Genomic DNA, 12,161 nt, shown 5'->3' with positions numbered 1-12,161 from the left:
CTCCAGTTGACGTGTATTCGTGAGGGTCAAGGTCACCAGGATGACCATTAATGGATGTTCAAAATGAAATGATATAAATATTTCAGTGCTACGATAAAAAACCGTTGTGTATAACTACTTTATGTCTGATAGATGTCAGAGTAAAACAATGTATGATGTTTCTGAAGGATTGTTAAGTTTATGAAAAGTATCGTTTTTACAAAACAAAAACCACTTGTTTACGATTATTACATAATGTGGAATAGTACTTTGTTCTGAGCATAACACTTACACCCATCCATTGAACCAGTAACATTCAGTCTTTTATTTGTTTTATTAAACAATCCGTCCAATTTCTTTCTCGTTCCATTATAAATTCTCTCTCATAATCTTCACCTTAGAGGATCTTTCTATATAACCTAATGTTCAACTTATTTGGGGGCAGTTTGTTAGTCCAACATATTGAAACTGCTGATGTGGTCACCTAGCGGACGTAATGATACTGAGTGAGAAGGGTATTGTAAAATGTAAATGTGAATGTAAAACGTAAAATGCAAGCGTGGTTTCCGGACAGCTGGGATCCAGATAAGCGGGTGTCCACTATACAGGATGCTTCTTTACCAAGGCAACATCAAAGAGTATTTGAAACAATGGATCCTTGGATCAACCACAGGGATCCTGATGAAGGTTGATGAGTTGGAATATCCATCACGGAATTGTGCCTAGATATTACCAGACCGCCTCCGTGGTGTAGTGGTTAGAGCGTCCGCCCGGAGAGCGGAAGGTCGCGGGTTCGATCCCCGACCGCGCCATACCAAAAGACGTTAAACTATGGTACTTGTTGGTCCCTGCCTGGCGTTCGGCATTAATGGGTACAACAAGGACTGGTCGGCTCGGAGTCAGTATAATGTGTCTGAGTGGGGTATTCATGCTTCACTGCGGCGTGGTATCTCAGTGGGCTAGCACTATAAAACTAGCTTAAGTCTGGGCTAGTACAAGCAGCCGCACATACACATACACACGCATGCACGTCGTCATATGAGCGAAATATTCTCAAGCACGACGTTAAACCCAATTTCACCTCACCTCACCTCACCAGATATTACCTGGTGAAGGGAAAGATAACATTATAAGGATGAACAACCTCTTTATATCAGTGGGAACTGCGATGAGTGACGTAAGGTGTATTTGAGGCTATCTTTAATTATGGAGATTGTACACTATGTATCTATCTATAAGAAAAAAGTGGTGAAGAGTTATAGAAACAAAATACACTCCAATCATAAGACTGAAATGTTGTTAGATGATTGATAAACACGGTTCTGTTTCAGCTCTCCGATCCAATGGAACTATGCGGCGGGTCACCATTATGGGTAGGTGATCTCATGGTTCTCATGTTACAAGTAACACTGAGCTTAATATCGCCTCGTATAGTACACAGTTGTACCATGTCACGTCAACGTTAACTGGAATGTCCATCCGACATTTCCAGTATTTTACCTACACCGTGTATAGCGCTCTAAACTGATGTACAAACAACAGTTCTGTTTTTTGGATTATTTACAAGAACAACAGCACAATATCTTGAAAGGTGTTTTGTCTGTGATCTACAAGCAACAAACATAGTATACTTGTTGCTATAACGCATCAGCTATCTTTTACAGTGTGGGATATCTTGAACACATGATTTGTTGAATCTTACGTCATTACAATTAAACACAGTCGACTGAGGATGTTAGTGGTGTACAGGGTCGGATCATGGGTTTGGGAGAAGGTGTGTGTGCGTGCGCGCGTGCACATAAATCACAAAGTCCAAAGGTTAGGGGAAAATGCTCCTCAGGACATTTTTCGGGGAGAGGGGGGTGCGCACCCCTACACTTACAGCATTGTCATTTGGCACTAGGACATCAGAAACCCGTGTATTGGGGAAGCTAAATTTAACGCTTGCCCTGTTATGTGTGGGCACAGCAGGCTGGTGGGTGAGCCTATATGTGACCAATTCTTTTGTCGCTGCTTGAAGAAGACTTGTTTCCTTTCTTGTTCCAGAACGAGACGTTGCTGTGGGAGAACACATGGCCCGAGTTCACTTCCTGTTTCCAGGACACGGTGCTGGTGTTTGTCCCCTGCGGCTGGCTGTGGATCACCCTTCTGCCTTACCTCGTCTATCTGCTCAAGTTTGCTCCGGGGCTGCCTCTACCGACGTCAAGTCTTAGTGTGGCAAAACCTGTAAGTCCAGGAGCCTCCTCTAGCGTTCCGATAGAACGTCAAGGAGAGACAGCATTGGACAGCATTGGACTGAATGTTTTAGAGTGAATAAATTGTTGTACCTCACTCAGCACAATCATACCCCCCTTCCCACTCCCTTCCCCCATCCCCATGAGACATTTTATCTAAGTTTGGAGGTACAATATTAACAAACTACATACACCCCTTCACTTCATCTTACATTCCTGATTGACAACGGTACAAGAATCTGTATCGAAACTTAGCACTCACGAAATCAAAGAACTTGTTATTCATAATGTTTGTCAGTATCAAAGGAAACATGTCCTCAGAATACGGCAACCAGATCCCGGAATCCATGCATTGTGTAAATCACTGTGTGTACAGCGCTGCTGGGGTTTCTGTTTGCCCTGTTTAACAAGTGGGCCAGTGTAAGACTAACTACTGCATCACCGATTGGCTACAAATAAGAACATCGCGTAAAATTCACGATACAAATTCTTACTTACTTTCCTAAAGGATCGTTTCACCATACAAAACTCTAGATCGAAAATGAAACCAGAACGGATTTGGAAGATATGGCAACGTCACATTGGGTCATAGGGCGTCATGACACAGCAGGAGCTGTAGTATTGCTGTCTGTGACATTAAGAAGCAATCTCTAATATAATCAAACACTAACACCTACTTCCTCAGTGTTCCCCACTCCACGCAGTTAAATTGCCTAAGGATGCCTTTGTTATGTGCTGATGTAGCAGTGGTGTTTAAATCGTTGTAAGCCTAACTGTTGTACTCATTCAATGATCTAGAGCCTGTGTCTGGTGCTGGTGGGGTTCGAGGTGGTCAAAGTGTTTGCTGCCACGGGGTCTGACGTCCACACACCCCCCTACACCGTCATGTTCTACCTAGCACGGTCACTCGAGGCCGTCACATACGTGAGTCCATTGTCCACTTCACAAGCATTGTTGTTACACCATATATCGTTTAGTAAGGGTTTACGCCGCTTTTAGCAATATTCCAGCAATATCACGGCGGGGGACACCGGAAATGGGCTTCACACATTGTACCCATGTGGAGAATGGCCATATATCATTTAGCGTTATAAACTAATGACGTCACGAATCACTATTGTCGATGTTATATAATACGGCAAAGAAGATAAAAAAAATTAGCGGGTAGTCCTGTTTTGTAGGTTTTGATTTTAAACTGCATGATGACACTCTGTAATCTGGGTAATTTTACAATTATGGCTGCCAAACTAATACTAGTTGTATTGAAAATACTATATTGACTATACATCACACGAGGCACCAAAGCTGTGGACAGCGGTGGGGTAGCCTAGAGGTTAAAGCGTTCGCTCGTCACGCCAAAGACCCAGTACGATTCCCTACATGGGTACAATGTGTGAAGCCCAATATTGGTGCCCCCCGCCGTGATAATGCTGGCATTAAAACCAAATCACGCACTCACTGAATATTTGTTGACGATATGTTCTGGATCAAGCATGAATACCCTTTGGAAGAATGGGGAGCCTGGCTTACCTAAGCGTATTTTCAAAGAAATATGTTAATTGAAATTTTGAAGAAACATATTTAACAAGGAAACAACCTAGTCACTGGTTATGATGGATATCCTGTAAAAACGGTCCCCATAAACATATGGTTCCTACTTTCATCGAAACCCTTCTATTGTGATACAGTAACGCGCATATAGCCATTGAATCACCAGAGGCAGCAACATAGCAGATCACGGGACCGATCTGGGCCCACTTGCACAAAGCGATCTTAGCGCTACGATGATTGTAACTACCATTCTCTAACATAGGCCTAAGATAGTCGCAGCGCTAGGATCGCTTTGTGCAAGTGGGCCCTGTATTTCATTACTTCTGTGCAGCTCATATCACGCACGCTTGTGGTCATACCTCTTCCTGACGTTTCTTCCAGATTTCAGGCGATACGACTGTTATTTTTCAAGAAGCATCTTTGTGATGTGAAACTATGGACACTGTGTTTCAGTTGCTGGCGGCCATGTTGTCCCTCGTCTGCACAACCCATGGCGTCACAACCTCCAGCATCCTCTTCCTGTTCTGGCTGCAGCTGAGCGTGGCCGACATCATCCCCGTCTACTCCTACTTCATACAGGAGGTACGTCACTGTCTGCTCCAGACACGTTATCACTGGATTGTCTGGCCAAGCATTGCAATCACGAGGTTGTCTGGACAAAACTTGTTATCACTGGATTGTCTGCTCCAGGCGCACTGTCACTGGATTGTCTGGACCAGATTGGTTGTCATTAGATTGTCTGGTCCAGACATGTTGTGAGATGTTTTTCTGGACCTGACTTGGTATCACTTGTTTGTCTGGCCCATACTCGATTGTTTACATGTCAGCGTTGTCTGTAAATTGTGTGAGTAGAGAGTGTTCAAGTAGGAAGGAACATGCTTATTCTTTCTTGTGCTTGTGTCCACTAATGTAATTTTCTTTCTCACCCGATATCATTTGTTTCTGCAGAAACTCGAGACTGATCATTCTATGACTGTTTACTATTGTCTTAATTTTCTCCCTGTCACTGTCCTCTACAACCCAATAAGTCGTTATCGGATCCGCATATCAATGGTTTGAATCCCATATTCAACCTGCTAGTGACCCTTTATCTGTGATCCGTGGTCCAGGATATGTACAGATCGCCATCATATAGCTGCAGTATTACTGGAATATTGCTTGAATGTTGCTGGAACCGGAGTAGACGTGGAGAGACGAACAAGAAGGGTTTCCTGACAAACGGGTTCCTGAGGGAGGTGTAGTGACGAGGCTGCATGTGTCTGTTACAGGTGTACACTAGCCAGCCGATCCGGTTCTACGCCTTCATCCTGCAGTATCTCCTCATCCTCCTACAGCTGATACTTCACTGTTTCGCCGAGACGACCCACAGCTTCCACGATTGCGACTATGAGCCGGTGAGCTTGAGCCGGACTGCCACCCTGGTCAGGGCACACTGGCCGATGTCACCATGGGTCATGTCCTTGAGCACCTATAACGCACTATTATCGATTAGTGACTGGGGTTCGGACTTTTATAAATTATAAATAACTTGTACAAGCTGAAGATGCAGATGAGAGGTGTTCGGTGGTACATTAACAATGTAGAATTTGATGGTTGGGATGAGAGCTGTCGGATTTGAAAACTGGGGATGTGTGCATGCGTGCGTGTCTGTATAACCTGCAGTATGTTCTGTTTCAGCCTCAGTGTCCGGAAGTGAAGGCGTCATTCACCTCCCGTATCCTGTTCTGGTGGATGACGAAGTGAGTACAACAGAATCAGCGTGAACAGAACAGTAATAGTCTATCATCGTTCACAACATAATCTGATCCTAAATCATCAGAGATGTTACCCACTACTGGTGATGGTAACAGCAATAACAACAACTACAACAACAACTACTACTACTACTACTACTACTACTACTACTACTACTACTACTACTACTACTACTACTGCTACTGCTACTACTACTACTACTACTACTACTACTACTACTACTACTACTACTACTACTACTACTACTACTACTACTTCTCTTGCTTCTTTTATTAACCCGTCAAGGCCCGGGTTAGAATGAACCTTCAGTAACCCATGCTTGTCGTAAGAGGCGACTAACGGGATCGGGTGGTCAGACTCGCTGACTTGGTTGACACATGTCATCGGTTCCCAATTGTGCAGATAGATGCTCATGCTGTTGATCACTGGATTGTCTGGTCAAGTGCAGTGTAAAGCTAAACCCACTCATTCACACTCACTCACTCTTCTTTTACTACTACTTGTACTACTACTACTACTACTACTACTACTACTACTACTACTACTACTACTTCTGCTACTACCTACCCGTGAAGGTCCGGGTTAGAATGAACCTTCAGTAACCCATGCTTGTGGTAAGAGGCGACAGTGTTTTTGTAGTGTGCTCAGCCTCGGCCGGGCTAAAGGTACATATATGGATATATAGATGGGATCGAGGGTCGTAGGCCTGTGATATGTCTGGCGACAGAAGTCTTGGTCTGACTATATATATGTGGCCTTTTGGTAGTGACGCTTGTGTGTACATATAGGAGTGAGTTAAGTTTTCGCTGCACTCAGCAATATTCCAGCTATATGGCGAGTGTACATCTATGAACTAGTTGGAGCTCGGGGAGCCTGTAACTTAAGGTAGATGTATGTTAATGTGTGTGTAGGGGTGGGGTAAGGGGAGGGGGTGTGTGATAGGTGAGTGGATTGTTTTGTAGCCTGCTAGCCTGGGTTCGTAGCAATTGAAGTGCACATAGATAATCCATACAGCCTGAAGAGATTTTCTGGCAGTGTGTTCAAATCCTATTAACGAACCGATTATGGTTCTTGATGTCACAACATCATAACCCTGCTTACCCTTTTCCCGAAGTAGTAAGGTCCACCATTTGCTACTGCCTATACCAGCCGAGTTAAACTCATCTCTCTCAATAATATCTTACGCTAATCCCTGAAGGGCATACCAAGAACCCAGCTCACATACATTCTCTACTGCCATGGTGTTTTCGTTGAAGCAAGTACCATGGCAAGTACCATCAACCACTGGTTCCTCCTGACCCTGACTAGATCCTATAGACCCCAGTGCTGTAAACCCATGAGGATGCGGATTATAGTTGGTCTTCATAAACCCATGCTTGTAAGAGGCGACTAACGGAATCGGGTGGTCAGACTCGCCGACATTCGTCAACACTCGCTCCTTTCCGTAACCTCCAAGAAGCTATTCGGCTTGTCCCGGAATAACACTAGTTGGTCACGAATGGCTCGCCGACTACGTATCCCAATTACCTAGATCGATGCTCATGATGTTGATCACTGGATTGTCTGGTCCAGACTCGATTATTTACAGACCGTACAAAAAATCAACCAAAGTCTGCAGCAAAAATTCCAAAAAGTGAAATTACAAGTTTTACATTTCATGTAAATAAATTCAATGCCTTTGTTGAGGTGACTCGTACTTTACAACTTTGCAACTTTTAAACAAACATATCTCTGTCCAGCTTGCCAATATCTAGGTGTATTTGGAGACCTATATACACCCACATACTCGTACAGTACCTCTCTACGACTGCTTGCAGACTGATATTGCTGGGATTCAGGAAGCCGCTAGATGCGAGTGACCTATGGGACTTGCACCCACGTGACCAGTGTCACCGCGTGCTGCCCCAGTTCGAGGCTGTCTGGAAAAAGGAGCAACAGAGGTAAGTTCTTGCAGATTCAACACAGTTCCACATTCTTCATGGATGAGTAGGAGTGGGAGTTTTCGGTTTTCCAACCAGCGTGATATAATGAGTATGAGACAGGCAAACATTCATGAACAGATCCCATTATCAATTTCCCAATTTCAATATGGAATAAATTTTGTAGGGGCCCGTTCTCCCTGGCTGGGGTCCACAATGGAAGTGAAATAACGCTCACGGCCTATGACAACCTTGCGCTGATGACGTCAACGCTAATGTCCGTTATAACGTGCTATCCTTTCCCGCGTTAAATGTTTTGCTTCCGAAACAAACAAACAAACAAACCCATGTGGATTTCGAATAAAAAAGTTTAATTGTAAACTTATATTTATTTTGTTCCAGATTAAGTGCGTCATCCTTGTACAGATCACGTTCATCGACCTTCCCGTTCAGCTCCGGTTCTGAGGAGCGATGCCGGTTACTTTCCCCCGAGGACCAGAACAACAAGCAGCACGTGCCGAACGGGGGTCAACACACCGGACCCTCACTGTCCCGCGTCCTGTTCAAGACTTTCTACCCGGCCCTCCTCAAGTCTTACTGCTGTAAAGCTGTGTCCGATGTCTTGCAGTTTGTATCCCCCTTACTACTGAGGTAGGAGTGCCTATCAATTCGCCTCCCATGACCAACAGGCAAGGCTGCCCGTCACATGACACCCAGAAATACGCCCATCCACCCTGATTCCCACTAACCACTCCATCCATGCATCTACCCATCCGTATGGATCACCAACTCTGCTTCCCTCTAACCAATCTATCCATGTATCTACCATCCGTATGGACCACCAACTCTGCTTCCATCTAACCAATCCATCCATGCATCTACCCATACGTATGGACCACGAACTCAGATTCCTACTAACCAATCTATCCATGTATCTACCATTCGTATGGACCACCAACTCTGCTTCCCACTAACCAATCCATCCATGCATCTACCCATCCGTATGGATCACCATCTCTGCTTCCCACTAACAAATCCACCCATGTATCTACCATCCGTATGGATCACCAACTCTGCGTCCCTCTAACCAATCCATCCATGTATCTACCCATCCGTATGAACCACCAACTCTTGGTCACCTCAGCAGTCTAACCACCAACAACAGTAGGGAGACCTTAGAGACACCCATCACGTATAAACACAATTGTGATATTCTATATATTACGCAACTAGTTATGTGAGAATAGTTATATAACTAATTTATGGAGGAGTGTCTGGCTTATGTAAGCCTTGGGATACACTGACAACTTCATGCGTGGTTCTAATGAATTCATATCACGTTGTGTGCATGACACTTTATGTATGACCCAGTTTTTCCGTAAAGAATTTATGAGCACAATCGCCTGTATCTCGACGGGGGATCTCGCACGGTTGGTGGATTGAACAATCAACAACCCAACCCTTGTGTTGTGAAACCCGCTAACTATACTTGTTACGTTATCAATGGTATCAGCCCCCGTATGTGGCAGCCATAGTGGGTTGTCCAAAGTCAGTTACCGTGGTTAATGACTGGTTTGAATTGTATAAAGATCGTCATGATTTATGTATATCCTGTATCAGGTAAAATCTCAGTCTTATATCATCATCCAGCTAACTTCCGACTGTCAAATCACCCTTGCAATCACCCACCGAATCAATCACTCACTCAACGTTGTCAATCACTGACCCACTTACCCAATCACTGACCTAGTAACTCAATCACTCACCCACCTACCCAATCACTCACCTAGTAACTCAATCACTCACCTAGTAACTCAATCACTCACCCAGTAACTCAATCACTCACCCAGTAACTTAATCACTCACCCAGTAACTCAATCACTCACCCAGTAACTCAATTACTCACCCAGTAACTCAATTACTCACCCAGTAACTCAATCACTCACCAAATAACACAATTACTCACCCAGTAACTCAATCATTCACCCAGTAACTTAATCACTCACCCAGTAACTCAATCATTCACCCAGTAACTTAATCACTCACCCAGTAACTTTATCACTCACCTAGTAACTCAATCACTCACCCAGTAACTCAATCACTCACCCAGTAAATTAATCACTCACCCAGTAACTCAATCACTCACCCAGTAACTCAATTACTCACCCAGTAACTCAATTACTCACCCAGTAACTCAATCACTCACCAAATAACACAATTACTCACCCAGTAACTTAATCACTCACCCAGTAACTCAATCATTCACCCAGTAACTTAATCACTCACCCAGTAACTCAATCATTCACCCAGTAACTTAATCACTCACCCAGTAACTTTATCACTCACCTAGTAACTCAATCACTCACCCAGTAACTTAATCACTCACCCAGTAACTTTATCACTGACCTAGCAACTCAATCACTCACCCAGTAACTTAATCACTCACCCAGTAACTTAATCACTCACCTAGTAACTCAATCACTCACCCAGTAACTTAATCACTCATCCAGTAACTCAATCACTCACCCAGTAACTTAATCACTCACCCAGTAACTTAATCACTGACCTAGTAACTCGATCACTGACCCAGTAAGTTAATCACTCACCCAGTAACTTAATCACTCACCTAGTTACTCAATTACTCACCCAGTAACTCAGTCACATGGTCTGATGTGTTATGACTCTTCAATGTATAAAATTTATGATCTTTGTGCAGTTATACTTGAATGTATCTACTCATGTTTGAAGACTGATGTGTTGTGAACTGTCAACATGAATAAGCTTGTATTAGGCATGACATCGGTATAATAATGTATGAATGTTTCTACCCCTTGGTTACCCAGAAGTATACGGTGCTATTATGAAAACGAACCAAATGAACCCAGGAGCAAACAAGCAATATTACTCATAACACCGACTTACCTTATTGCTCAAGCTTAGACGATCCGCAATTATACAACTTTGTTTGGATGATATTCGTATAAAACGATTGTAACAAGATATGTCACCTGTCAACATATATGACTTTTGTAAAAAGTGAATGTACCTACTGATGTGAATAAAAAATGTGGAAAAAAACAACAAAATCAATCACTGACCAAGTAACTCAATCACTCACCCAGTAACTCAATCACTGACCTAGTAACTTAATCACTCACCTAGTAACTCAATCACTGACCAAGTAACTCAATCACTCACCTAGTAGCTCAATCACTCACCCACCTACCCGTCACTGACCTAGTAACTCAATCACTCACCCACCTACCCGTCACTGACCTAGTAACTCAATCACTCACCCACCTACCCCGTCACTGACCTAGTAACTCAATCACTCACCCACCTACCCCGTCACTGACCTAGTAACTCAATCACTCACCCACCTACCCTCACCCCTACCCGATCACTGACCTAGTAACTCAATCACTCACCCACCTACCCCGTCACTGACCTAGTAACTCAATCACTCACCCACCTACCCCGTCACTGACCTAGTAACTCAATCACTCACCCACCTACCCCGTCACTGACCTAGTAACTCAATCCCTCACCCACCTACCCCGTCACTGACCTAGTAACTCAATCACTCACCCACCTACCCCGTCACTGACCTAGTAACTCAACTACACCCACCTCACCTAGTAACTCAATCCCTCACCCACCTACCCCGTCACTGACCTAGTAACTCAATCACTCACCCACCTACCCCGTCACTGACCTAGTAACTCAATCACTCACCCACCTACCCCGTCACTGACCTAGTAACTCAATCACTCACCCACCTACCCCGTCACTGACCTAGTAACTCAATCCCTCACCCACCTACCCCCCCCGTCACTGACCTAGTAACTCAATCACTCACCCACCCTACCCCGTCACTGACCTAGTAACTCAACTCACCCACCTACCCCACTGACCTAGTAACTCAATCCCTCACCCACCTACCCGTCACTGACCTAGTAACTCAATCACTCACCCACCTACCCCTGTCACTGACCTAGTCACCCACCCTGCCCGTCACTGACCTAGTAACTCAATCACTCACCCACCTACCCCGTCACTGACCTAGTAACTCAATCCCTCACCCACCTACCCCGTCACTGACCTAGTAACTCAATCACTCACCCACCTACCCCCTCACTGACCTAGTAACTCAATCCCTCACCAATTCATTCAACCTACTCAACAGAACAAAACACCCACTCGTTTAGCCATTCTTGCTCACCATAGTTCTAACACAGTCCTTCGCTCTCTCATCATCCAGAACCTCATACACCCACTTTCTCAAAGAAACACCCATCTATTCTCTCACTAATTCAGACAAAGAGTCATCCCTCCCTCTCTCTCTCTCTCTCTCTCTTCTACGCTCACTGATCAACTCACATTCACACAGCACCACTCTCTCTCTGTACACACAAGCGCGCACACACACTCACACGCACGCACACATATGAACCCATCCACTCTCACAATTCAGTCAAATACTCACGCATCCATTATGTGACACCAATCCATCCCCTCACTCATTCTGTTGCCAGCGCCCTGATCGCCCACATCGAGCTGGGGGCCGCCGACTACCCCTGGAAGGGGTACATCCTATCACTGGGGTTGTTTGTGGTCGCCTTCGTCCAGTCCTGCTTCTACCACCAACAGTACCACCAACAGTTCCACTATCTACAAGAAGCCAAGTGCCTGACCCTGGGGATGAGAGTCAGGTGGTGGTTTT

At 44.6% G+C, this 12,161-nt stretch overlaps 1 protein-coding gene across 1 annotated transcript in view; it reads left to right on the top strand.

The window, feature by feature from the left end:
* Positions 1 to 12,161, top strand: part of LOC124287597 (multidrug resistance-associated protein 1-like) — a 29,875-nt gene that overhangs the window by 16,277 nt on the left and 1,437 nt on the right. Inside the window, exons 2-10 of the mRNA XM_046724081.1 lie at positions 1,311 to 1,352; positions 2,026 to 2,205; positions 3,012 to 3,137; positions 4,218 to 4,346; positions 5,033 to 5,158; positions 5,442 to 5,503; positions 7,337 to 7,459; positions 7,841 to 8,089; positions 11,974 to 12,150. Of these exons, the coding sequence (XP_046580037.1) occupies positions 1,323 to 1,352; positions 2,026 to 2,205; positions 3,012 to 3,137; positions 4,218 to 4,346; positions 5,033 to 5,158; positions 5,442 to 5,503; positions 7,337 to 7,459; positions 7,841 to 8,089; positions 11,974 to 12,150 (1,202 nt within the window). The 5' untranslated portion in view covers positions 1,311 to 1,322. The remainder of the gene's footprint in view (positions 1 to 1,310; positions 1,353 to 2,025; positions 2,206 to 3,011; positions 3,138 to 4,217; positions 4,347 to 5,032; positions 5,159 to 5,441; positions 5,504 to 7,336; positions 7,460 to 7,840; positions 8,090 to 11,973; positions 12,151 to 12,161) is intronic.

Source organism: Haliotis rubra, unplaced genomic scaffold (genome assembly GCF_003918875.1).
Source record: "Haliotis rubra isolate DU_JTF1 unplaced genomic scaffold, ASM391887v1 Scf402, whole genome shotgun sequence".
NCBI classification, from domain to species: Eukaryota; Metazoa; Mollusca; class Gastropoda; order Lepetellida; family Haliotidae; genus Haliotis; species Haliotis rubra.
This window is presented reverse-complemented; position numbering and strand designations above follow the sequence as displayed.